The following is a 26,437-nucleotide window of genomic DNA, read 5'->3' as shown; positions in this document are numbered from 1 at the left end:
TTTTTCATGAAGAACCATCATAATTATTAATAAGATGTATATTTAATAAAAAAAATGATGAGAAGAGGATAGTTGTTGGATGTTACTCCGTGTGTTGAATAAGTTGAGGTTGAGAGTGATGGTGTGCTTAGTTGTTGGATGTTACTCCGTGTGTTGTTATCAACGAAGACAAATGTTTATGTAGGCCCACATTCTTAAAGTTTGTGGAAAATTAGCTGTCTGTTTCCGTTTATTATGATGATTTGGTTGGCTTTCTCAGAAATTAAGACTTGACTCAGGTCAAGTAAACAATTGCATGGTACATTGGATGTCTATTTCCTTAGTTTCACAACAGCCGTTGTCAAATTAGTGTGACAACTTGATAATTTCAATTCAACAAAGGAAGCTATGTGCCACCGTACTCAATTTCAAACATCCTTTTGTAAATACATTATTTCCTTGCACATAAATGCTGTAAATATCCTCTCCAAGCCAAGTTGCAATCAATTTTAACTCATAAAAAATTTATTAGAATACGTATATTGTAAGCATTCTTCTTTCTATCTATCACACATTAAAATCTGCCACTTTAAATAAGCATGACTGAGAATTAGATCTCTGCGGTTTGAAAAGTTGCACCCAATGCAGTTACTAATGTCATCATTCATGTACTATTTTCTCTCCTGTATGCGAGGTTTTCAAATATTAAAGATAATTTGCTAAATGAAGGGATGAGATCCAATACACTTTCTTAACAAAACTGTAGATGATCCTAATCCGAATAACGTGTCAGCAATAATACGCCGTGCACTCTATTATTTTTCTTTCTAGATATAATATAAAAAAAGGTAAACAAAAGTAATAAGGATTAGCTTGATTGTATGTTTGAATTGCAAGAGATAATGAAAGGTTAAAAGATATTTGACAATTTTTTTTAGATTTAAATGTATTTTTATGTTTAATAAATATTTGATTTTTTTTGTTTCCTAATAAAATTTATTTTGGGTTGAGTCTTTAATAAAATAATATTTTTATTTTTCATCCTTCATATTTTGTTTTCATTCTTAATAAATTAATAAATTAATAAATTTTATTTTAGTTTCATCTAATAACAAATGAAAAAAAATATATAAAAAAAACATAATTCTTATTTTGTACTTTATCATGGATTAAAAATAAATATTAATGACTAAAAATAAAATTATTAATTTATTAAGGATTCAACGTAAAATAAAAACTTATTAAAAAATAAGCAAAAAATTGAATATTTATTAAAAATAAAAAATATATTAAGTCATTTTGTGTATGTATTGGTTTATATACTATCCGTGTTTTCTTTTTCCTGATCCTGACCCGCCTTTAGAAAGGGAACTTTTCCACAAATTCAAAATTATTTTTACATTGCTCAAATTTCCACTCAGGAGCTTATGAAAGCCCAAAAGCAAATGTTTCACAGACCGAATACAAAACACTTTATTTTTATAAAAAAGCGCATTCAAGATAGAGCTGATGATTTTGACTGGGGTAACGCTCACTAAAGTGCACTCTTTAATCTATGAAACGATTGAGATATCATGGATAGGGTGGATACCTGTAAAAAAACATAGTCTTGATGCTCAAATCAGTAACGATGATATATAATAAAGTTTATCTACTGTAGTGACATTGGTTGAATTTTATTATAAGGGTGTGAGATGGACGGAATTCTCTCACAAGAAGCTAAACAAAACAAGTAGAGTTGAAGTATCATATTTTTAAACTCAAATAGCCATTTTAGCAGCATCCTTCTTTACGACGTTATGTTAGACGTTGCTTATTTTCGGGTTAAATGAAAATTAGATTTAACAGAATCATATTATATTGGATACAAGTTGAATGTGTAAACCTAAAATGTTTATAATTGAAAGAGATGCTAAAGTTAATTACTGTAGTAAACAAGATGTGCGTTTAATAAAATATTGAGCTTGATGTTTCCATTGGAACAGAGAACAGAACATGGAACATAGTCTGACAGAACCATTTAGGGCAGGATTTAATTCCTACAAGCAAAAATCTGGGTGGCAAAAAAACTCGGAAACTAAGACACCCTGTTAGTTAAAATAAGTTCAAAAGAAAGGGAGATACATGATGTTCTAAGATCCACGACTACTTAATTAACAGCCACCGGCAATTTCTGATTATCAAAATAAAAACTGTCGACAGCTCTTAGCTCCAAGTTATTGGAAGAGAACGTTGCTTTCATCCTTTTAATAAAATCTTCACATTTCTTATTTAACTCTTCAGTGTCATGCTTATCTTCATCAATGATCACAAGGACATTTCCCTCTTCTTCTTCTTCTTCTTCTTTTTCTTCTTCTTCTTCTTCTTCTTCTTCTTCTTCTTCTTCTTCTTCTTCTTCTTCTTCTTCTTCTTCTTTTTCTTCTTCTTCTTCTTGGGTATCTGATAGCACATTGTCTTGTTCTACTCTCACCAAAATCTTTTCTTCTTTATGTGGGGATTCAGTTTCCTCACCAGCAATTGGTGCTGCAACTGCAATGTCTGGTTCCTTGGATTCTAACTGGCTACTTTTCTCTTCTATGTGAACAGCTACAGCAGCACGTTCAGTTGTTGGTGGTGAAGAGGCATTGATTGGAGCAGAGTTGATGGCTATTAAAACAAGAAGGAGGCCATTGCAGAGAAGGAACATGTAGCTTTTTTCAACCATGTAGCTGAAGAATTGCATGAGGGATGGCTTCAAGGATTGAAGGAGTAAAGGAAATGATAAGAACAAAACACAGAGCAGAGATAAACAAAGCAGAAACTTGATTGATACTAGTATCTTCTTCATTCTCTTGGAATTTAACTTTGATGACAAGTGCTCTCTATTTACGTATGGACAGTATGGTGAAAGGAGATATAAATAGGGGATGTCCTCCTCAGCGTGTGTTAGAAGTTACACAGAAAAAGCTTATGCCAGAATCTTCTTTACAATTTACATCTTATTACTCAATTACTGTTAACATCTTTCTTTTTTTTACTTCGTCAATAGACATCTCAAAAGAGTGTTATTTTGTTTTTTCAAATTATCCATGGAAGTGGAACAGTATTAACTAAGAGAGCAAAAAAGGATCTTAACAGTTCAATCTTATATATTAACAATAAATACTAAGTTATCATTTTTCTCAATTCATGTTATTTAATATTTTTATTTGAAAAAATTGAAGACAATATAAAAAGATTTATAATATTCATACTTATTGTTTAATAAACTGAGTTAAACTTTTCTAATAAATAATTTTTACCTATCAAACAGAGAAATCAATCTGTAGTTACTGACAGGTGCCGTAAAAAAAATCCTAAAATGAAAAGAAAACAAAATTATCTCATTCTTGATTTGTTATTTATTAAAAAAAATCATTTTTGCATTATAATAAATAACGAAGACTTTTGAGAGACGACCTGAAGTCAGTCAACTAATAGTTTTAATCATATGTAACTACAAATAAAGTACAAAACGTGTCCGAGTATCAGACCACATGAGAAGGGCGGCAATTAAACTGTTGCAATTCCCTACTAATTCGAGCGAATAATTAAATATATCATTTTGCAAAATTTGACAAATGATCCTAACCCATAACATATCTACGTAACTATTTCATTTATTTAATTTACTTGTTCGATAGTGGTGTGGGTTCGCATATACTACTGTTTTAAAATTTGGAAGTTGAAATTTCCGCGCTGATGAGCATATAAAATTGGTGAGAAAATTCTTTGTAACTACTAATGTATTGTAATAATAATTAAACTTAAAGGTCTACTTTCCTCGAATTTTCATTTTCAGTCTTCTAGATTTACCTTTTCGACTCTCTTTGTAACTTGCTGACCTACGAGATTCTTGATTCTCTAAAGTTGAAAGATAATGATCTTTTAGTTTACAAAACACATAAGTTCATCTACTTTAGATTTTCATTCTCTCACATTCACTTCATTTCATTTAAAGATTCTCATCATAATATGCTCTTAAGCTTTTATAACTGAATATCATAAATCAAATTCAAACATATATATATATATATATATATATGCAACTTAATATTCCTAACAATGCAACTTCCTATCTCTTTCAATCTATCAATAATTTAAATTATATCATAACAATACACATGCTAAATCGAAAAAAAAAAAAGTTATGTATTCTAATAATCTAATGGGTAAAATGTTGTGAAAAAAAAAATCCTATAATATTGGATAAAAAGGTGAGTTAGAGGATAACAAAGCTTACCTCCAGATTTAGTTACCTAATTCCTTAAACCTCACCTTGCTCAAATCTTCAAAATTTCCTCGAGCTACATTTACAAGTTGATGCAAGATATTTAGACAAACATACTTGTGAGCCAATTATAGCATATTTAAGTTGAATCAAAAGCTAAATTCACGAGTTGATGTCCCACAAAGGATGGAAACTTCACCTCAGAATTTACCTCATGCATACTTTTGTGTACCTACAATGCGTTGTAGTATGAAGTTTTTTAATCCTATCATTATATCATTTTTATCACTTGACTTTTTATTTAATTTTACACCAGAAGTCAACATTAAATTTAAACTTGTTTAATAGTAGTAGTTAGAATAACATCTTCAATAAAAGCACATAATGCATTAAGATATCCATTCCAGTGTAAAATGCACTCATTCTCTCCTTCTAGAGACATGAAACCCACAAATAAAGGAGATACCAATTCTCTATCACATGAACCTCTAAAAAATATATTTAAATCCATACAAGTCAATATCCAGCAGTCTATGCTAGCACTTAAAAAAATTGCATCAGCAGTCCGTCCCTTGCTATTCAATGAAAATCCATAATCCAAACGACCAAAATAACTTCGCAGTCATCCTTCACTCCTTCCTTCGCTTGTGTGGCTGATTCAGCTCATTGTCCTTAATTTCCTCCAAGACCTTATCAGTAGAATCACTGGGTTTAGAAACCTCTGTTGGATCATGCAGATTTTCATCATTTTTATCACTTAACTCTTCAGAATTTTCTTCAGCCTGGCGTTGTAATGATTCTATAACAGCCAGCATTTCTCTATTAACCTGTACAAAAAAGGCCAGAAAATTGTAGAACAAAACTTACAAAAAAAATGCCAATTTGAATACAATGAATGAAAAATCACGGAATGTATTTCATTAGTACCATAATATTTGCAACAAATATTTAAGCCTTATAAAAAGCATAGACACTCAAGCTCATTATAAAGTGAACTGAAGCCGTCAAAGCATTAATATATTTCTACCATTCTACTTTATACAAGATGAACCCTTTTACTCATTGAATTCCATATTTTCAAAAAATAGGCATAAGCATTTCATTGTAAAGTAGGAATATAATTAAAACAAATCCAAATAAGGGTTGGAAGCATACTTGGAGCAAATATAAAACCTAATAATGGCATTCTGTAGTACCTGTGGATTCTGGAGAAAGTCAGCAATGTCATTTGAACAAGATGGGCATTTCATAACATTTTTCTGTGCTCGTAAAGTGCGTCCACCTCCACATGCCCTATTTCTGATGAAACTTTGGCCAGAAAAGGCACCCTCCAAACAGGCTTTGCAGAAGTTGTGAGCACAAGGTGTAGTGAGAGGGGAAGCCATAACCTTGCGACAAATTTGACAACCAAACTCTGAACAAATAGGAAGTCAGCGGCAAAATTGAATAGATTTTACAATTTCAATTAACTACAATGGGATTTTAAAAAACAATAAGGCAAAGTAACAAAATTTATTAGTTGTCTGTACAGGGTAAATTATGGGAACATGTATACACACCATACCTTTCAAAAGCCTTTCTTTCACGGACACATTTTCTGCTTTCCGTTTAACTCTGATTGTTGTTCCATTTTCAGATTTAATGTCCACTGGTTTCTTGCTTTCGGGTGGAGGCTTCTTCCACAACCAGCACCCCTTCTCCGGCTATATTTCACCAAAAGTACTGAGTGAGACACATCAAAGTATAGACTATAGACCATCAATAGTGGAACATGTACCACGAAAAGGATTTCCAAAACTCTTTAGTACAATAATTATGATTGTCTCACTATTTAATCCTACCAGACACAAATTAACCTATCAACAGCAAAAGAACTAGAACAACACCTACATCATAATCCCATGATGGATCACCCTTTCTTTCAGTTACATCAACTGCACCCTTCAACTCATCAATTTTAGGTAGTGGGCGTGGGCGATCTCCAATTTCATCACTGCACATCAACAAAATAAAGTCAATAACACATAAGCACACAAACAAACAGCTGCAAAGAAAGAACCAACCAACCTTGTCCACGGTGCTGGCTCATTGTCACATCTCACAAACAAATACCTGCAAACCTTGCAACCCTATCACAGAACAAAGCTTCTCCGTGAATCAAAAAACTTGGAGAAAACTATCAAGCAAAAATACATTTACAAGCCTCATTCAATAAACACAATGCCTATCATTAGAAGTATCTTACTTGTATTCCATTTTTACGCCAGCATTTCTCTATTCTGTAAACTCCATCATAACGCACTCCAGATTCCGGTGCATAAGAAGAACGTTTTTCCTTGTGCGACCTGAACAAAACAAAAGGTATTTCGGCACAAAATAAACTTTTTGATACTCAGACAAATGCATTTAGTTGGTAATCGAATGAAAATATTAGGAAAGAGAGAGATGAGGTGACCTTACAACGCGAACGGGATAACCCTTCCTACAGCTTACTCTCAAGGCCTCATTCATGTTTTCAAACTTTTGGTCAAAGGATTGTAGCTTGTTGGTGCGTTTGTTGCCACTGAGATCTCTGCCACCACTGCCAGTGTAGAGGAACCACTCACCATGGTCCTCGTCATCCTCGTAGCCACCAGAAAGGGCAACAGACTGGGAACCATAAGCACTCTGTCCAGCAATGCCGGCGACATGAGGCAAATGGGCACCCCACTGCCGACACTCCATCCGGTCCTCCCACGTGTCCCCGACCAGAACACCACGGTTCCGGGTGGGGTCGTTTTCAGCCGGGATAGGCCCAAAATGGTCGGGAGGAACAGTCACGAAAATCTTACCACTGCAAGCATTTGCCTTTCCAGTCTTCTTGGCTCGCTCTGTGGTGAATGCGGTATCAGGACGGTCCTGATTGCGTACAAAATGATAGACCTTGGGTGGGCCCGAAGAACCTTCCGACTTGGCTGCCTTCGCCAATCGGATGGCCATGGCCAACTGAGAATTGATTCTCGGCTGGCTCGCCATCTTGGTCGGGATTTGAGCACGGCAATTGGCGCAAGTGCGCTTTCCCTGTCCGATCCACTTCTCGAAACATCTCAAACAGAAGTTGTGCCCACAAGGCGTCTGAAAGATAAATTGAGGAAACTAACTGACTCGCTACTCAAAAATTAATAATAGATGAAAAAAGAACAAAGAAACAAGAAACAAACCGTGACGGGTCTATCGGGTAGTTGCATGCATATGGAGCAGTTTAAGCTTCCATCAAAAATGTCTTTGGCTTTGGTTTTGTCCTTTGAGGGGTGGGCAGAGCCAGCGAGGAGTTGTTGGCGTTTTATGGCCTTCTGTTGGTCAGTGAGAGAGGTGTCGGCCTGAATGGCGTGAATGGCGGAGACAAGGTGAGCGGTGGGAGCGACGGGGTGATGGCAGAAGGTGTCAGAACAGTCGGGGCAGTCCCAATGGGAGTCAGAGAGGGAGAGAGGGGGCGAAGGGAGACACGGAAGGTGCCAGGGAGTGGCACACGTTCCACAGGAGAGGGTTTGGGAGGGACTGGGTTTGAGTTTGCAGAGCATGCAGACGCCATCGGAGTCGCACGGAAGCTGCGCCATTTTCCACTGCCAACAATTTCGGGTGCTTTTTTCCTTTATAGGGAAAAGTATCCAAATTTCTGATTTTCCGGAGCGAGGGAATCAGCCTTTTGAATATTTTCCTTTCCCTCCCTCCATTTCGCCATTTCCCCCTCGCGCCCTTTCGCTTCTCAGTTCCAGCCCATACTTTCCCATGGATAATAAATATACGTTACCTCTCAAAAAACTAATCATTGATTCATTAAAATAACAAGATACGTTTGTACTATTAAAAAAGTATCATTACTTTTTTATAATAAATTAATCATTAATTCATTAATAGTGGTTCTCATTATAATAATCAGTCAAAATAAAAGGATTGTTGTATCTCCATTTTTAGTGTGTTTGTTGGGATAACATAATCAATTAATATATTATATTGGTAAATACATGTTATTTATGTATAATTGATCAAACTATTTATAGTACATACTTAAATATTATTATATTTAATAAATGTATTTATGAAATATTGAAATGGTAATATTATTATGTCACTTCTTGAATTTTTTTCTTCTTATTAGGATATATATATATATACTTTAATTTTAAGGATTTTTTATATATTTTAAAGTAAGATGTGTGGTGAAGAGAAAAATAAAAAAAATGGATAAATATATGAAATAAATATAAAAAATATGTGTAGAAAGTGAAAATTATTTTGTAATTGTAAAAAAATAATAATTCAAATCATGTTTCATTTGATAGTGTTTATGAGTTTATCATTTTTTAAATATTTATATCCAAAATTAATAAATATACAATGGTGTTTGTCTTTTTGCTAGCATTTGATATATAAAAAATTTCTAGGACAATTAAAACAAAATTATTTACATTTTTGGAAGAAAAAAATTAAGAACAATATTATGTTAAATTCATTATAAGAACACCTTAACTTATATGTATTAAAATTCAGTTTTTTTAACACAACATTCATGTTTTAATGATTTACATAAATTTATTTTATAAATTTAAGAAGAAAAATCATCTTAAACACCTTAAAAAATTTAATAAAATTATTTTCTAACATTGGGCAAAAAACACTCTTTAGATTGATAGGAAATAAACAAGAAGAATAATAGAGCCCCTCTATCACGTTATTCAACCTCTGAAGTCTGAACAAGAGTCACATTATTACATTTACATGCAAAAGAATAAAATGAATCCCCCTCCCCCCAAAAGAAAAACGTTACCACGTTTATATTTGACTTGACGATCATGTACAGTGGAATGGACATTTCAAGCACAGCAAGGAAATTTGGCATATATATATATATATATAAAGCTAAATCATATATAGAAGTAATTAGATGTATCGGTTGCATTTGCCGTGTCTTTACAAAGAATAGATCGAGCTTCAATCACTGAGCGAGGAGGCTCAATATCCTTCTCTTGCAACGCATTTCCTCGTAATCGTTGCATTTGGGAAGCAAAGGTATCATCCAATATCTACAAAGTGAAACAATCAACGTCAACGGTACAATATTACAATCAACATCATCAGAAAAAGGCTGCATACGTAATCTAGTAATATTGACTTACCCCCAGAGCATATGAAGAGCCGTTGTACCATATCCTGTTTTCTTTCCTCCCTTCGAGAAATTTCAAAATAATCTATCACAAAATCAATGAAAATAAATGAGATCAGAGAAAAAAAATATATGAACCAATAATATAGGAGTTTTTAGAATAGTTGGTTACCTGTCCCATCCTATCCCATAATCCACGACATATTGCTATAAAAATCTGGCTGGTAAAGACCTCATGCAGATTGGAGATGAAGTCAGTAAGTTGTGAATTCAGCAACTGCATTCTTTCACGCACTTCTGCTTCTCCATCTGTTTCTGTTGTTTCCTCAAGGATCTTTTTCAGCCTTGTGTTCCGATTAGCTTTTGTCTGAACAATTCAATTGTATCAAATGTAAATAAATATTTGAGGCTTCTAAACCAAAAACTTTATGGTCACTATTGTTATCCATTTTACGATAACATAGAACGTAGAAAACTGGAGTTTGAATGATCTTACACTGTTGACAAGATTCCCTATTATTGCTTGCAAATAAGTTTTGTATTTGGTTCTCAAGAGAACAGTGATTCCATTCATTTGCTCCCCAAACAGTGTCTTCTTATCTCCAATGACAGGTAGGCAGGATGCCCATGAATTTAGGATGTCTTCCACTCTACAATGAAGGACATCAAGAATCCTCTTGAGGGTATTCAAGAATATTCCCAACTGTGGATAAAACAAAAATGTTAGTAAGAAACCAAAATCCTGCATGTTTTCTATTATGCCTCAAAATTTTGAGTACTTAAATTAAGCTGGATTTTAGAATCTGGACCTAATGCAAAAGCATACAAAGAACTTACTTGATTAGGAACCAAATGAACAGTAGCTGATTGTCTTCTTGCTATCTTTTGAACTTGCAAGTGAAGTCTCTTTTGTATGCTATCTTTCAAAGGAGTTAGTATGTCGCTGTATTGTTTTTCGAGGGATTTCACAATTGCCCTTTCAATGTTTGCAACAGCCTTACAGAAAGGAAAGGGTAAGAAAAATGCAAAGTCAAATCAAGGTATTTACCATATGTTTTATACAGTGGAGATGGAACTGTTTATATATATGAGAGGAGAGAGACACTACAGAAAAAGATATCTTGAATGCTGATGGTTTAACAGAAATATCTCTAGTTTAGAACTTACATTTTCCAAATAAAGTGAGTATTGAGGCCATCTGTTGATTACAACTTCATACTGGGTAAGGTTGTCTTTGATTTTCTCGTACATTTCCTCAGCAAATGGGGAGGTGGAGTGGTTTGTGGTTACTCCAGCCCATGGCACCTGTCATTATTAGGGAGGTCAAGTCATTTATAGACTGAAGTGCTTTGTTGTATATAAAGCAGCTTAAATAAAATAACTACTACCTTTTCTGCTTTACATAAATCAAGCAAACTAAGTTGCATATCCTGTATCCACACCATGATATAATTGTGGAACAAATTTCTGGAGTCTACGCCTCCCTGCACAAGACTGGAACATGAAGAGTATTGAGAGTCAGAAATGACATTTTATTGTTGAGGAATCTTATGTCTTTTTTATATTGCATTTTGCATTAGCATGGGAGAAGTTTCTTTCACAAACCTTATATTCCATGATTCCAAATCCCGTTCAAAATCTGCCGCTGCAACTAGAAGCTCATTTACATGTGCCTGTGGACTCGATGGTGGCAATGCAGAAAGGAAAGCTCTCAGTCTCTTACACAGCTCTGTGCTGTAAACTGCTGCTGTGATGTTTGTCAGGTCAATTGAACTGAAAATTGGAAAATAGAACTCAGAAAATCTATGATGAACCAGAATTAAAATGTACAGAGAAAAATAACAAGAGAATTTGAGTAATGATATCATTGGATGTATGGGCACAGATGTTGATAATGAAAAACTCTGACTCAAACAAGAGAAAATAACATTCTGTTAAGCCAATTGAAAGTTGCAGAATGTTTAAATTAAATAAAGACCAATTGCATCTCCCATGTAGGGGATGTAAAAAAGATAAATATAATCCCCTCATTATAATTATGTGTGAGAATTGAATTGCAAATTGTATGCACTGTTAACTGTATTGTCAACTTGCTAAAGAGAGCTGTTATAGCCAACTACCTTGGAAATATATGCTGACCATGGATCGTATGCTGGTTGTGGATCTTTATGTCTGCTTGAATTTCATTTCTTATTGAAACACAAAGATTCTTCATCTTCAGGTATGCTGTTGAGATGGTAATGGTATCCATTAGGTAACCTTCAGAGGTGCTTGACACAAATTCATCAGTCTCCATCATGTGTTTTCTACACCTTTTTCTTGCTGCAGTCTGTTGACAGTAGCCTTATCATTTAGACTCCAAATAAATACACTTCAAACATCCATGGTTGACACTATGTTGAACAAGAGCATTAGTTATCAGTAACCGTGCAAATTTGGAATTACCTGAAGATAGTTTCTTAGAATAGTTTGAGCATCTAGAGATAGAATATCATGAAGACTTGTGAAGACTCGAACAGCAGGATCCAAAGCTGGTGCAGCAGCATCAAATGCTGGACCAAAATGATCTGTTAAACCTGTTGGTGAGTTTTCATCTAGCGATTTGTAATTCTCGAAAACTGTCGCTAGAAGACTTTCAATTTGAGTTTCACAGTCTGAAAGTATACTTCTCTGTCAGGACAAACAAACAGAGAAAACTGTTACACCACCATCCATTTCCAAAATCATGAATTACAAAGTTTGGTTAGATAGAGACAGCATTAGATATGAAGGAATAACAGATTTGTAATTCTCAAAAAAGACTTTCAATTTGAGTTTCACAGTCTGAAAGTATACTTCTCTGTGAGAACAAGCAAACAGAAAAAACTGTTACACCAACATCCATTTCCATAAGCATGAATTACAAAGTTTGGTTAGATAGAGACAGCATTAGATATGAAGAAATAACAGATTTCTCAAGGTACTTGGACAACAGAAATACAAGCAATTGCTCATACTCGGAGAACTTTTACTCTAGATATGTATGACAAGTATTAAGGTGGTCTGAACTCTAAACTAATGTCATTGACATAGCATATTAAAATAATGAGAAGCTGGAACAACATAAGATTAAGCAATCCAAAGTACAAGATATGGTAAGTTACTGCAATGGAAAGAGAGCAATATATGACTTACCTCCTGCCTGGTCAGACTCCTCTCACTTCTGGCCTTTATGAGGGGTTCTAGCAACTCTCTCCCAAGCTCTAGGCAGTCCTTGGTTGGAGTTGCCACATTCATCACATGTAATAGATATCTACAAGAAAACCACCACAGGTAAATGAAGAAAAATGAAGAAATTAAAAAAAAATCATGTAACATAAAGAATATCAGAAAACTGTTTCTTTTTTCCATATTTTTGGGGGCACCCAAATGACATTCAAATACCTCAGCTTGGCATATGAATTAGAAACTCCATAGTAGTCCGCAAATGCATCTAACAACCATTTCCAAGGCCCATTTAACCGCAAGTTTCGGGAGTGGAAATGTTGTGCACGCATGGCACCCTCCAATAATAAATCATAAGCTTGAGTTTCCACAACAGCCGCACTCTGCAGAAATGTACAAACCGGGCAAATGAAAACGTGAATCTATGCTCAGAACAGCATAGCCAGAAATGATGATATTGGTGTTTAATGGCCAAAAGTTTTGAACTAAGATAAAACAATATTAAATCATGATGAGCCTTTTCAATAAATAAATTAAAGATCCTTCGTCCGATCAAATTAGAATAGTTTTCTTTTTAATACCAACAAATGATTAAACACAGTGATAAGTATGATCCTCTCCATGGTTAATCTCAGAAAGAATCTAGTTCTTGAGAACAATTTTCGATATATTCCATCTAAGATGTATCCTACACTGTTACTTCTTTGGATTAATCCTGAGATGTCAACTAGGAAGATGATCTTACATCAACTAACTTGAATATTTCTATTTGATAAAACAAGATTTATTGAACTATATTTTGCTAGAGACAGAACCTTTATGTGATTGTTCTCATCGCTTGTCATTGTACTGCCAATAGAGAGCTGGATCTTGCCAACACATTCACGTTCATCATGATATACTGGCCACCACCGAATTCTGTCACTCTGCACATTCAAGATAATTCATTATGTGAATGTGGAAGGTGCAAGAGAGAGAATAATATCCATGGACAATGAAAGGGTAGAGCTCATACAGGATTATCACCGAGGGATGAAATTGGAATCCTGGTTTCACCATGGACTACCTTTTTTGAATCTTGGACTTCTACAATTAAAGCGTCCCCTTGGCTCAATGGGAAACTGAAAGTAGGTGAGAGTTCAAAATCTTTATGATTATTATGCGTATTTCAACAATTGAAGAAATCAAGACAACATGTGATTGTAGTTGTCTTAAAGCATGTACAATGTAAATCGCCATCTTATGCACTAGGCTGTGTACTGGAAGAAACTTAGAACGCAAAGCAGTGTATGATATCAACTGTTAAGATTGGTTTTTTATCAATTGTCTACTACTATAAATATCCTGCTAAAATGCATTTGGAAAACCTTCACTGACTATCATGTTTCGCTATTTTCTAAGAGCCTAACAGCTGGTCAATTAGAAACACTTTCCCCAATTAAAACATAAAAGTAAAAAAATGAAACTTACAAATCATGGTAATCTCCACTTCCAGGGCGCAAAAGAATTGCAGAACATGGCTCTGATTCATTTTCTTCCATCGTACTCTTAAGTTGGATCGAACAATGTAGTGGCTCTACAAGAATAAAACAGATACCTTAATTCATTCATTAAAACGATTGGTGTTTATGAAAGGAAAAAAATCTATATTCAAAAAGCCTATTTCATTAGGTGGAGGGATAAAGTATGACTACTAAATCCTGATAATATGTAACTGTTTCAGTCTAATACAAGTCTCATTATCAAGATCAAAAAGATTTCTAAACTATAAAATGAAAGAGTTGCTGAAACCTTCAGATGCCAATGAGAAGGAGGCCGCCTTCATAGAATTAATGCCATTTTTCACGAGAGATGAAACATGCCGGACGTACTCCACCCCAGTTTGCATGTAGATTGATCCTCGCTGTGACTTTGTGATGTTAAGTTTTTGTCTTGGTATAATGCGAAGTTTCTTCACTACAATTTTCATATAGGAATGTCAGATTATACAAAGTTGTTTGAAGGAGATCCAACGTTATAAGCATAGTTACATTAGGAAGTTCTAAAATATGTCCATAAGAAAATGTCATTCCATACATCCATGTACAATTATAATCATATTACATTTAAAGGATAAAAATCTATTGAGATTGTAAGATTACCTTCCACTCTTATTTTCCCTACAACTTTCTTAATCTTCAGGGGAACTGTTTGTTCCAAATTCCTGGTATTTCTGCCTTCAGTTGGCTTGACACCTCGAGGTTGCAACAAGAACTCATGCAATCTGTGGAAATAGAGAAATAAGAGAAATGAGGAGAACAATAAATGAAGCCAAAAGAAATGTGTTGGTAAAACAAAATGGAACCCACCCAAAAGCACTTCGGAGAGCTAGGCACTCATCTTTTAAAAACTCTGGGGCCTCAGTGCAGCCTTTTGCCCATGCTTGTAGGCATAAACGTATGCAGGCATCATAAGTGATAAGGGTTTGCCAGGCGTATTGACTATTGCAACTGCTGAAATAACATAACATGCCATAAAAGGAAGTGAGCATATAAATGTGAATTTCAAGAGAACTATATTAATTAAATTTTGCTATAATTAGCACAGTATTAATGTTGATTCAAACTATACTAAATATTTCGTTAAGGTTGACAGCTAATTTGATAATTGCTAAATAGAAAGAAAAAGTTGAAGATAGACAGCACCTAGTGTTGTAATATTGTAAATGAGGGGTCTGTCTTTCTCTGTCTTCTGTAAAAGTCTTGTCCAGTCTGCAGAGTTGAATTTAATATTAAAAGGAAGGACACTAGAGCTGGTTAGGAATTGGAAGGAGAATTGCAAACAGACAAACTAAAAAATACAGCACCTTTGAGCAAGCTCAGCGACAGTGGGTTTAGCAACCGTCTCGGGCTTGGGTTTTTGTTCAATGGAAGTCTCACTTTTTGTGCCATCATAATCCAGAGATTCCCTTGAAGGCCAAGATCCAGGAGGGTCAGTTGGTTCGTTCCTTAGGGAGCATTCTGAATCCCTCTCCAGTGGAAAATCAGAATCAATGATGGGAGGGGCACTTGGAGTACCCAATCCAACGGTGTCATCATCAGGGCAATTCACATTGCGAAGGTGAACTTGCTTTTGAAGCTGAACAGGAGCAGCGGCAGCTGGAGTGAGGTTCCTTTGAAGACATTTATTGAAACCCATTTCTCCATCTGTGAACCTTCTGACAGTGTTGGGAACCTGAATGGTTAGGTTTTGATTGGCCAAACCAGTCTTGAGAATTCCTCTGCGGCCTTTGCATCCAAACAATTGTTCCTCGTCATAATTGTGTGGTATTGGCGAGTCCGAGAAATCAAGGTTGTTGGGAGCAGAGATTTCGTCATCGGAGAAATTGGCATCCTCCGTGCTTTCGTAACTGTCATCGTGATCGGCAAAGGCGAGGTTGCGCGGTTGTAATAAAGCCGAATGGAACTTCAACGGAGGGAGAACGGGAGAATTGAGAGTGTTGGCACTGCTCAAGAGAGGAGATCGTGGGAATCGATTGCTGCTGCAGCTGATTTTCTCGGCCAGAGGAGAGCGTACCTGAGGAAGAGGAGGCTCTTGGACATCAACATCAGGTGGTGCTTTTGATCCCTGTATTGTACATAGAAATTGGTCACTGAAGGAATGGAATCCCTAATAAAGAATCAAACAAAAGAAAGAAAGAAAGATGGAAAAAGAAACAAACAGTTAGCATTAGATTAGACAAAAAGAAGAAAGAAGAAAGGAAACCTGCTTGATCCATTGGATTGCGCTCTCGTCGAGTCCTTCGGTGAACATCTTCGAGAGAGTCAGAGAGAGAGAGAGAGAGAAGCAAAAGCAAAGGAAAGGAAAGCAGAGGAGCCTACAGCACTGACTCACAGTGTACAACTAATACATGATGAAGTACCCTTGCCAACGGCTAGTTTTGATTTTTCAAACCTTCTCTTGCATGCGTCACAAACAATTCTTTCTTCCTCTTTTTATATCACACACAAATATAATACAATATACATCTGGAATGTGATTTTCCACATAACAGATATGATTTTAGAAATTCATATTAATTATAATTTCCGCATCCCGTGTATGATTCCTTACCTTTCACAGATTTCTATACATTTATGTGTACTGATTTTAAGTTTTCATTATTGATAACTACATGTAATAATAACAAAGGAAACAATCATGTTTCTTTTTTCTTTTTTATTTTTTATTTACGGGAACATGAAACCTGTCATTAGTAGTACTATTCCATGTCTTTTTTTTCTTTTCTTTTCTATCAATAATACATTGTTTTACCCATACAAATAAAAAATGTATACTTTCAGGAATTTATCACAACACGTTGGGGTGGGGGGGGAAGGTTTATTATGTCTTGCTTATTAAAATTAAAATAATGAAATATGCGTGTTATACAAATAATTAAGTCGGTCAAAGATTATAAAAATATAAAAGTATTTTTTTATATAGTAGTATTACTTCGAGACAATAACTTGCGTTCTATATATCTCTTAATTTATACGGTTATATTTAATACATCATATTGATAAAATTAAAGAAGTTATTCTTATCTTTAAATGGTTTAAGAATAATGTGTCTTAAATCATTCAAAAATATGAGTTCAAGCTAAAACGTTTAAATACATATTTTTATATTTATAAAATTTTGTTAACAACCAATTTAAAAACCAACAACGCTTACGAATTATGTATGAAATACTCTACAAGTTATGATCTCTGGCATTATTCCACAAAATGACCCCCTTAACTGGATTCTGGCAGCCACTTTGATGAGTCTCTCTGGGTGGGGGAGTGGCTGCTGTTGCTGTTGGACCCTCTGGAGAGTCCCTTAATGCAAAGGGATTCTTTGAGTTGAAGCCCAAGGAAGGTCTTGCCCTCGTAAATGGGCACCTATTATGGAACACATTCTAACAAAGGTGATACTAGTATCAGCAGCAGGAGAGGATAGATCCTTTTGTGATGAGATTGACAGTATCAAGAGAGTTAGATGGACAGACAAAATGAGCCAATTGTCCTCTCCACAATAACTATCTACTGAAAACAAATTTAGCATGTGTTTGGTTTCATCATGCGCGTTTATCTTGACGTCCATTGTTAATCAGACGTGAAAAAAACATGCACATATCTCTCTCAGACTTAAGATAAAGACACAAACATTACAACAAGACTCACCTTATCCTATACTTGCGTACTATCTCCCTCAACTGTTATCGTTGCACAAATCATCCACCCTTCAGCTACTATGTTCACACACCCACTGCATTATTTTATCCTATGTTTTAGAATTTTTTTCCCCCTCCTTTCTATTGAAACTCGCTCACGGCAGTTATCGCCGATTTATTTATTCAAAAATGATTTCTACTTCATGAACGTGCATAACATAACTTCAAATTGACTCTTTCACATTCACAATTATCTCTTTCCCATTTACAATGATCCCTGTATCTCTTTTTCAGGCAGAATTTCATTTTTCTCTTCCATTCACTGAAATAAACAGTGCTTTTTAAAATAGGTCATGTACGCATAAATGAGTATGCTTTTTCACTTTGGTTTATTTGCATTTGTCTTTTCCTTTTCATGCTTTTTCATGTTTTTACTTTCTATTGCCATGCTCATTTTAGTTTTATTTTGGATGCTATTTCGGAGGAGGCTTCACTGATTAATTTATTGACTCAATTGATTTATGTTTAAAATAATTTTCAAATGATGACAAGGACTTTTTTAATACAACTGAGACGTTTTAAATTAAATTTTAAAATTTATCATTTTCTTTATTAGCAAAAAATGCAATAATGAAAAAAAAAAATACAGACACATAAGTGTGACAAAACCATTTCATTCACCTATTTCTTTCTCCTCCTTTTCAAGGTTAATAAATGGGAGAGAAAGAGAAGAAATAATGCATTCTACTTTTCCTTTCAATTCTTAATGGTGTATTATCAAATAGCTTTTGTTGATATACCAGAACAATAATAGTTGTATCTTTTTTCTTCTTTGATACATATCAGTTATTTTTACTTTATCTAAATTGTTATTTTACTTTTTAGATTGTATACACGTTAATTTTTAGGATATCTAATTTTGTGTTTCAAATGATATATAAAGCAATAAATTTGCATTTATATCATTTCATATCAATATAACTTACTAAATTCTTCAGTAAAAGAAATTATAATTTTAACTTATTAAATTGCTAAATGATATAATTTTTTTAAAAGCATAAGTGTTGAACTTTAGTAAAAATAATAAATTAAATTCAGAAGAAGTAATTTTAGTTAAAAACATATGTAAAAATTTAAATTGTTTTAATTAAATTTAATTTTAATAATTACTTTTAAATGTAAAACTAAGATTTACTATGCCGCACACCCATCTCTATCGGCACTTTACAAATATTACTTAAAATTTTGATGTCAAAGGTTAGTTATAACAGAAAACAACATCTTCTTATCTTATATTTTAAGGAATTTTTTATTCTTTTCATCTAGATTATGAGTTCATTTTTCTACTTAGACAGATAGAAAAAATAATTTGAGTGATAAGTTTTTAACAAGGGAAGAGAGAAAATGGAAAGGAATAAGATAAATGTGAGTAAGTGGTACCAATAAAGAAACAATGATTTTAAAGAGAGAAAATGAAAATAAAAAATAAAAAATAAGGATGTCACTTAATTCTAGTCACAACACACACAATGTGAGTGAAAATAGCACGGCGAGAAAATAACAATGAGTTTTCTTTTTTCTAAGAAAGAATGTTGAAATCAGAGATTGATTGCATTTATATAGCTAAACCTTCTCCACTAGTTAAAAAAATGTTGTACCTTCTCATAATAGAGGTACCGCTGTACAAATATTATAATTTATATTTTTTTATATTGTATGACAAAATCAATTTAAATAAAAAAATGCGATAAAGTAATAGAAATACGGACACACAGGTGTGACAACGCCTGTGTTTCCCCTAGTGGTACTAATAATAATATATATTACCAAGCACAGTGGATGGATACCTTGACGAAACCTAGAAGTATCCATTTAATTTTTCTTGATATTTGAATGAATAAGGAATAAGACAGTTTGTGCAATTACAACTTCCTCAAGCAACTTGACCAAACTAAATCACATGAAACAGAATGATACCAAACACTAGTTGAATGAGTAAACTTACGGGAGAGACAGGTAGAAAGGGGAACAAACTGTAGTTCGCATAGCAACATAAAATTGAGTGGCAACTATTTACTGCAATCAGCAAGGCATCTATTTCACCACTCAACATGCTGCAAATCAAGCTACAAAAAGAATTAAGCAAAAGTTACACTATTTAAGAAAAATTCCTCTTCCAGCATGCCTTTTGCTTTAGCTGGTGAGAGATAGCAAAGCAAACTTCAATCTATCTTTACTGATGAGAACAAGTAGTGCACAAAGTAAAATGACATAAGGAAGCCAACGGTTCCAGTTGACAACATGATTGCAATTGCCATGAGCAGGGAATAGCCGAGATAAAGTATAGCTGAGACAGGTCCACTCAAACTCTGCAGGTCGAAAACCAAGTAGTTAATGGAGTACAGGAAGACATAAAGAGCAACAGAGCCTGAAGCAAAGAATGACTTCCACCACCACTGCCAATCTTCCACACAAAGATGCATATATGTGAGGACCACTGACACTTCAGCACAAACAATAACCAGCAATAGAAGAACAACCAACAAGAAACCAAATACATAATAGAACCTCCCAAGCCAGATACTGGAAAGGATAAAGAAAAGCTCAATGAAAAGGGTTCCAAATGGAAGAGTTCCTGCACCAAGAACAAGAAGCCATGACGGATATTTACGTGCAGGAATCTCCCTAGGAATCTGGTTAGTTCGCACAGGATATTCAATTTGCTGAGCTTTTGTCCCCATAAATCCTCCGATGAGGGTAAGTGGAACTGATATGCAGAACCAGAGGAAGAGCAACTCAAAATACAGGGAAATGGGAATAGCACCAGTACTTTTGCTGCCCCAGAGAAGAAAATTCAGTCCTGTTAGAATAATAAAAGCAATTCCAGGAAAAAAGCATGCAGATAACCAGGAAATGGATCTCCACCCTTCCGAGGTTCCCTTAATGGTCCTCCATAGACGTACACTGACATATCCAGCAGCAATTCCCAGGAAAAGATATAAAATTATCATCCCGGTAAGCAGCATACCCCTGGAAGCTGGTGACATGAAACCCAGGGCTGCAAAAACAATAGTCACAGCAGCCATTCCAAGAATCTGAACCCCATCCCCAACCATCACACAGAGAAGCTTCGAACCATCAGGCTCTCTAAATACATCACCCACAACAAGCTTCCATCCAGAAAGCTCCTCATTCATCTGAGCTTGTGCCTCTTTGTCCAACTCCTCATACCGAGTCAAGTCCCTTCTTACAGTTCTCAAGAAAATGACAAAGACAATACCGGCTAGGAAAAAGATCACCATCAATGAATTTAGGATGGAGAACCAATGCACCCGGGAGCCCTCCATCTTTAAGTAAGCATCCCAACGCGATGGCCATCTTATATCACTTTTCACGAACTCAACTTCATATGTAAATGATATCCTCTCTTGCTCTTTAATCGGTTGGTACTTGTCTAGCTCAGATGGACAGTTTGTCGAGTAGATATTGTCATACATGTGGAGTTTTGTCATGACTTCAGGGTCGCGCTTAACACTGCAAGGGGTAACCTGAAAGCCAACAATTTCATATCCGGATACCTTCTTCTTGTCAGCTTCAGAAATAACACCCATACCTTCCTCCCCAGTCCCAATGATTTCAACACCATTTCCTTCATATTCATGAACCAAGACCGTGAATTTGAGATGGTTAATGATGTAATCTGCACTACCATCAGGTGGTGTGTAGCCAACAGGGAACCCCGTCCACTGGATCTTAATCCCATTTTGATTGGCAAACCTCATAACAGGCAAATTGTCAAGGATCATATTTACTTGATACAGATCACGAGTTCTTTGTTTCAGTAGCTTTACCTCATTCTCATTCAAGGCGGTCGTAATACAGAGGTAGATTGACTGATTAACATTCATGTGGAAAAGGTAGGGAGAGTTATGAATCTGATCTCCCCTGAGGAGCTCTCCAAGATTCTCAGCGCTTTTCTTTATTTTACCAAGGGGCTTGCAGTAAGGGAGACTGTAGTAGCTGTAGGGAAGCTCGGTCTCAATAGAAGTTAATGAATTAACCTTGGCATATATCGGATCTCCATTTGAGTAAGTATGCATGTAGCTTCCCGGAAGATAAAATGCATTGCTAATTTGTACAAACGCATTGATAATGACGAAAAGGCAAACCCAGTAGATCACTGGTTTTCTCCAAGTTGGCACCCCCATTTTACACCAAATGTCAAAAAATAAACCTAACTCTGATGATGCATTCAACACGAAATCTACAATGGAATAAACATTTCAACATGAGAGGCCAGAGATTTTCAAAGAAAAAAAACAGCAAAATGCAAGCACATAATTATAAATAATAATAATCATATCAACATATTGAAATCAGATCCAATAGTTTTGAAGCAGAAGAGGAAAAAAAAAAGGCAATGCAGGTCCGCTTTAAAACCGAGAATCAGATCACAAGAGTAAAGTAAAGCAGCAAACAAGTCCAGTGAGAAAGCTAACAAGTAACAAAACGAGAAGCAAAAACACGAGGAATGCAAAATTAATCGATGAAGGAGCAAAATATTGCAAAGGGAAAAGGAAGAGAACTGGTTAGAGAGGAAAGGAAAGAAAAGAAAAGAAAGGGAGAGGTTACCATGAATTTTGGCGAGACAGATCTCAAAGCTCAACACAACGTAGCAGATGCAGATGGAGATAGTAAGGAAATAAAATAACAACGTAAGAGAAAAAGATTCGCACTCGTTCGCCAAAATGAAAATGATACTTGTTTTCTGTACGGTATGGCCCACTCAAGCCCACCTTCGCCTCAATACTCTGTTTTTAGTTATTTGTTGGGCCCTCTAGTGAATCTCCCGGCCTGCATTTCATTTTTTGGCTCTTAGGCAAATCCGGGCTTTTGCTTCCTGAACCTCACATAATCATATTATTCTCAAAGACATGTTTGCTTGGCATTTAGTAATTGTAGAACAATATTAGAATGTAAAAGTAAAACAACAATATTAGAATGTAATGAAAATAGATAGTTATTGTAGAAAATAACTTTTATTCCCTTGAGAATATTATATATCCATCCTCCTCTTGGTCTTGGGAATAGAATTTGCTTGAAATGAAGATATAACATTCCCTAAGAACACAATGTTGGAATTTTAGGGGATCCTTATAAAATATCAATAACCACCAAGAACACATTACATTAGATGGAAGAGTTTTAGGAATACTTGGATCATTGATCAACAAATGCAAGCGGAATCTGAATCCATAGGTAACCAGTGACTTCATGATTCTTCCTCAGCCAGAACCTCTTTATTGGTTAATAGGACCTATGGGAAGAAGAGAAACTATATCTGACGGCTTGGGGACCATAGTCTTTTTATAGTGTATTAACCTACTAGGGTTCTCATTACCCCCTAATGGACCAACACAACACTGACATCTCTGCTTGTTTAAGTCCATATCATTTGATTTGATTGTCTAACGGACTCACTTAATTTGATCATATAAAATAAAATTCACTAATAATAAATAGCTAATATAATTGTCTTATAATATTAGTCCACATTTGAAATAGAAAATTCGAACATATAATATACATGTTATAAATTCTGATAACCTTTTAACAAACATTGATTTACCTGAGAAGAACATGACGTGAAATAAACATCCCTTAAGATAATTTTTAACTGATTGGTATAGTAAAAAAAAAATACATTAAACCTTAGTAAAATTATACCAAATATCAACTTTCATTTAATTCTTTTTGAAATTAAACCAATTGGTTGGTCCTTGTTCTTCCAGCAGTTTTTGTCTTCTTATGCATATAATCTCTCCCGAAAAACTCTGACCACGCAAAATACGCATCAAAATGAGATTAAGAATATTTTCGAAGTTATAGAAGAAAATAATATATTTTTGTATCGTGATTTGGTTCGAGTGACAAAAAAACTTAATTTCTCTTAAACAAATTAAGTTACATGTTTAAATTTTATGCATGGAATAAAAAAACAACACTAGAAGACCGTTTAGCCTTTTTTTTCTTCCTCGTGGTCAATGAGTTTTGTCTACTAAAATAAATTTATTTAATTCAGACTCAAAATAGTAAAGAATGAAAACGATTTTCAAATGCCTAATTGTGGAGCAAAATTAAAATATTGTGACTTGATTGCTGTTTAAATTTCAGGTTGCCGTCAAACAAATGTTGGGAGTTAAGCTATTGCCTTAAAAGCTGCACATTTGTGTATAGGATTCATTCCAGTTTAACTACATTCTCTCAAGATCCAATCTTAACTGGATTAATTATTTAAAGATGATTTTTTTTTTTTAAAATTCTCTCACAACATATACAGTTTATAAAATTGTAACATTATTCAGACTTGTGCAATTCAAATAAATAAAAACTTGGGTACGGTTAATCTAACGAGCAAAAAGATAAAGATGTCGAATGTTTCTAGTTGTTTTACATGTCAATTCTTACAGCGGCACACCAAGGAACAAAATGTCCAGATGATGGTAGAGTCCCAAAGAGCAAAGAGAGGATATAGAAAGGTGGTTGAGCTTTGGTAACTGCGAAGCGAACAAGAACCAAGACCAAGAGGGTAAAGAATATGATATAATACATTTAGTGGAACTTGAGACTGGTCAAGATGTTGTTGTGCACGGGGTCAGCCAAATGATCTAGGAGGTTTTGGTATGGGCCAACACCTGTGACAAGAGCTTGAACAAAGTAACCCAAGATTGCCAACATAGCCAACCTTCCATTCTTCACTTCCTTGAGCTTCAAATCCTTCAAGGACTTCTCATCCTTACCAAAGCCAAGTGGGTTGAAGAAAGGTCCTCCTGGGTAAGCTGGCTCACCAGAACCTCCAAGACCCTTCTCTAGTCCTAGGAAGTATTGTTTGCCCATAGAGCCTGGTTTGGCCCAGTCTTGGAATCTTCTGTGCTCTGCAAATCCCATCAGTGCCATCTCAAACACGAACAGTGTGTAGGAGTCTGCCCAGTAGTTGTAGGTTCCTGCAGGTGGGAACACACCGGTTCTGAACCATGGGAGTGCTGTCTCCTGAGGGATCAGACCAGCCTTGCCTAGAATTTCAGGTGCTATTGCACCAACTGCACCCAACATTGCATAACGACCATTGATTATCTCACCATATGCTAGCCATTTCGGCTCAATGAACCCTCCTGTTCCTTCAGGGTCCGAAAGTCCCAGAGGGTCAAATCCATAGTCACCCGGAAGGCTGCAATGCACATGATGCCAGATAAAGTCAATTTCAGCACCAGCATAGTAACTAATTATTTACTTCTCTTCTAAATTGCATAGATACACTAGTGTTATTCGAACAAGGTTCCCAGGAACGGAATAAAATGAATTAAGTTTCTTTCATAAGTTTATTGGAGAAATTAAGCGAAAGAGCTACTATAAATTAACTTAATTATGTTTTAACTCATGAAATAAACTTCATTTTACCTTTTTATTCTTCAAGTGCTCATGAGAAGTTTATATATCCAGACATGATCATATCGTTATGTTAAGCTATTGATGAACTAGGATGAAATTTACCTGCCATCCAAGTAGGAAAGACTTTGCTTTGATGCAAACCACAAAGGTCTGTCTGATCCTTGCTGAACACCAAAAGAAAGAAAGTTTTTTTTTTTATAAAAAAAAGTGAAAGTGTAGATGAAAACATAAAAACACATCAAGTGAGAGAGGAATTACAGACCTTGACAGGGGGAGTAGCAGCTGCCTTAACAAGAAAGGAGGCTTTTCTTGAGAAGCCAAATGGAGATTGGAGTGATCTTGGTCCAAGACTTTGTCTTGTAGCCTCGGCTGAGAAGGTAAGAGATGATGATGATACAAGAGCTTGTGCAGCCATGCTCTTAATTTACAACTCCTTTGTTGCCTCTGAATGAATGATATGTATTGCTCCCACTAATAAGCCAAAGGGTGGAAGATATGAGGAAGACTTAGGCACTACTTTGGCCCGCTAGCTAGCACGACCAGTATCCAACTCCTGGTGGATATTGAAGAGTGAGGATGAGATTATGATCTAGTTCTCCAACCAGCTTTATACACGTAATATCATGAATCCGATAAGGGTTGGGATATTCTTTCCTTCCCACTTCCATTACGTTATCATCATGCAATCTCACCCCGCCTCCTGTGGATAATATCTTCCCTTGTGTAATTTTCTTTACTCTCAACTCTATATCCACGTGGAATTTTTTAAACATAAGTCTTTCTTCCATCAAATTATTTGTGCATAGCCAACAATTCAGAAAATAAATAAAAGACCTTGGATCCCTGTGTAACGTTAAAATGTCAAAATAATTATTTCCATTGAAAAATTATTTTAAGATATTGTGTTCATGTAATAAATTATATAATAAGTTATACGATACTCTTTTTTTCTTTTTCTATCTCTTTGCACCTCATCATTCATTTTATCTTACATTTCTCTTCTCTTCACTCTTATTTATATGAAATTATGAATTGTTGTCTATGTTTGTTGTGGCAGAGATGTTTAAAATTGAATCAAATCATTTTAAACTAGCAAACCGATTAAAAAAAAACTAAAAATCAATCAAACAAAGAAACCGCATATTTTATTGCAATTAGGTTTATTTTTTATACCTATTGTAAATCACGCATTATACTTTAGTTATTTTTTTTATACCTCCAAATAAAATTTCATTAT

General features: G+C 34.9%; 5 protein-coding genes across 6 annotated transcripts; all 5 read right to left on the bottom strand.

The window, feature by feature from the left end:
* Positions 1 to 1,850: 1,850 nt before the first annotated feature.
* LOC100800323 (cilia- and flagella-associated protein 251) lies at positions 1,851 to 2,867 on the bottom strand. Its single transcript, XM_006595586.4, has one exon. The coding sequence runs from the start codon at positions 2,804 to 2,806 to the stop codon at positions 2,129 to 2,131; it is 678 nt and encodes a 225-aa protein (XP_006595649.1). The 5' UTR covers positions 2,807 to 2,867; the 3' UTR covers positions 1,851 to 2,128.
* A 1,698-nt stretch (positions 2,868 to 4,565) lies between these two features.
* On the bottom strand, positions 4,566 to 8,021 carry LOC100781044 (E3 ubiquitin-protein ligase ORTHRUS 2). Its single transcript, XM_003545059.5, has 8 exons — positions 7,429 to 8,021; positions 6,684 to 7,342; positions 6,474 to 6,573; positions 6,296 to 6,357; positions 6,119 to 6,221; positions 5,793 to 5,931; positions 5,425 to 5,642; positions 4,566 to 5,055 (listed from the first exon to the last, which is right to left on the bottom strand). The coding sequence occupies exons 1-8, from the start codon at positions 7,822 to 7,824 to the stop codon at positions 4,858 to 4,860; spliced, it is 1,875 nt and encodes a 624-aa protein (XP_003545107.1). The 5' UTR covers positions 7,825 to 8,021; the 3' UTR covers positions 4,566 to 4,857.
* Positions 8,022 to 8,878: 857 nt separating this feature from the next.
* Positions 8,879 to 16,475, bottom strand: LOC100799788 (uncharacterized). Of its 2 annotated transcripts, none has more exons than XM_003545016.5 (21): positions 16,320 to 16,475; positions 15,421 to 16,181; positions 15,260 to 15,325; positions 14,924 to 15,064; positions 14,717 to 14,838; positions 14,367 to 14,531; positions 14,046 to 14,151; positions 13,591 to 13,696; positions 13,391 to 13,501; positions 12,795 to 12,958; positions 12,546 to 12,663; positions 11,817 to 12,041; positions 11,492 to 11,700; positions 10,977 to 11,144; positions 10,760 to 10,865; positions 10,539 to 10,676; positions 10,209 to 10,367; positions 9,868 to 10,074; positions 9,544 to 9,738; positions 9,385 to 9,456; positions 8,879 to 9,291 (listed from the first exon to the last, which is right to left on the bottom strand). In XM_003545016.5, exons 1-21 carry the CDS (start codon positions 16,365 to 16,367, stop codon positions 9,133 to 9,135), a joined length of 3,546 nt encoding a protein of 1,181 aa, XP_003545064.3. In that variant the 5' UTR covers positions 16,368 to 16,475; the 3' UTR covers positions 8,879 to 9,132. The 2 variants fall into 2 exon arrangements, with proteins under 2 accessions (XP_003545064.3, XP_006595648.2); XM_006595585.4 differs by having other exon boundaries at positions 14,924 to 15,067; positions 16,320 to 16,473.
* Positions 16,476 to 19,618: 3,143 nt separating this feature from the next.
* On the bottom strand, positions 19,619 to 24,052 carry LOC100804414 (transmembrane 9 superfamily member 12). The gene is made up of 2 exons (XM_003545300.4): positions 22,384 to 24,052; positions 19,619 to 22,015 (listed from the first exon to the last, which is right to left on the bottom strand). The coding sequence occupies exon 2, from the start codon at positions 21,957 to 21,959 to the stop codon at positions 19,974 to 19,976; it is 1,986 nt and encodes a 661-aa protein (XP_003545348.1). The 5' UTR covers positions 21,960 to 22,015; positions 22,384 to 24,052; the 3' UTR covers positions 19,619 to 19,973.
* Positions 24,049 to 25,778, bottom strand: LOC100784090 (PSI type III chlorophyll a/b-binding protein). Its single transcript, NM_001360253.1, has 3 exons — positions 25,463 to 25,778; positions 25,303 to 25,364; positions 24,049 to 24,979 (listed from the first exon to the last, which is right to left on the bottom strand). The coding sequence occupies exons 1-3, from the start codon at positions 25,613 to 25,615 to the stop codon at positions 24,364 to 24,366; spliced, it is 831 nt and encodes a 276-aa protein (NP_001347182.1). The 5' UTR covers positions 25,616 to 25,778; the 3' UTR covers positions 24,049 to 24,363.
* Positions 25,779 to 26,437: the final 659 nt, after the last annotated feature.

Source organism: Glycine max, chromosome 14 (genome assembly GCF_000004515.6).
Source record: "Glycine max cultivar Williams 82 chromosome 14, Glycine_max_v4.0, whole genome shotgun sequence".
In the NCBI taxonomy this organism is placed as follows: domain Eukaryota; kingdom Viridiplantae; phylum Streptophyta; class Magnoliopsida; order Fabales; family Fabaceae; genus Glycine; species Glycine max.
Note: the sequence above shows the minus strand (reverse complement) of the source record. Positions and strands in the feature narration are given on the sequence as shown.

Coding starts and splice junctions, on each gene's coding strand:
- LOC100781044 (XM_003545059.5), bottom strand. CDS start 7,824: ATGGCGCAGCTTCCGTGCGACTCCGATGGCGTCTGCATGCTCTGCAAA. Junction 6,358..6,473: donor GGCGTAAAAATGGAATACAA/GTAAGATACTTC, acceptor GTTCTGTGATAG/GGTTGCAAGGTTTGCAGGTA. Junction 5,643..5,792: donor GAAAGAAAGGCTTTTGAAAG/GTATGGTGTGTA, acceptor CTATTTGTTCAG/AGTTTGGTTGTCAAATTTGT.
- LOC100784090 (NM_001360253.1), bottom strand. CDS start 25,615: ATGGCTGCACAAGCTCTTGTATCATCATCATCTCTTACCTTCTCAGCC. Junction 25,365..25,462: donor CTGCTACTCCCCCTGTCAAG/GTCTGTAATTCC, acceptor TTTGGTGTTCAG/CAAGGATCAGACAGACCTTT. Junction 24,980..25,302: donor CTTTCCTACTTGGATGGCAG/GTAAATTTCATC, acceptor TGTGCATTGCAG/CCTTCCGGGTGACTATGGAT.
- LOC100800323 (XM_006595586.4), bottom strand. CDS start 2,806: ATGAAGAAGATACTAGTATCAATCAAGTTTCTGCTTTGTTTATCTCTG.
- LOC100804414 (XM_003545300.4), bottom strand. CDS start 21,959: ATGGGGGTGCCAACTTGGAGAAAACCAGTGATCTACTGGGTTTGCCTT.
- LOC100799788 (XM_006595585.4), bottom strand. CDS start 16,367: ATGTTCACCGAAGGACTCGACGAGAGCGCAATCCAATGGATCAAGCAG. Junction 12,664..12,794: donor AATTCATATGCCAAGCTGAG/GTATTTGAATGT, acceptor GTTTTCTTGTAG/ATATCTATTACATGTGATGA. Junction 12,042..12,545: donor GGAGTCTGACCAGGCAGGAG/GTAAGTCATATA, acceptor TTGTCCTGACAG/AGAAGTATACTTTCAGACTG.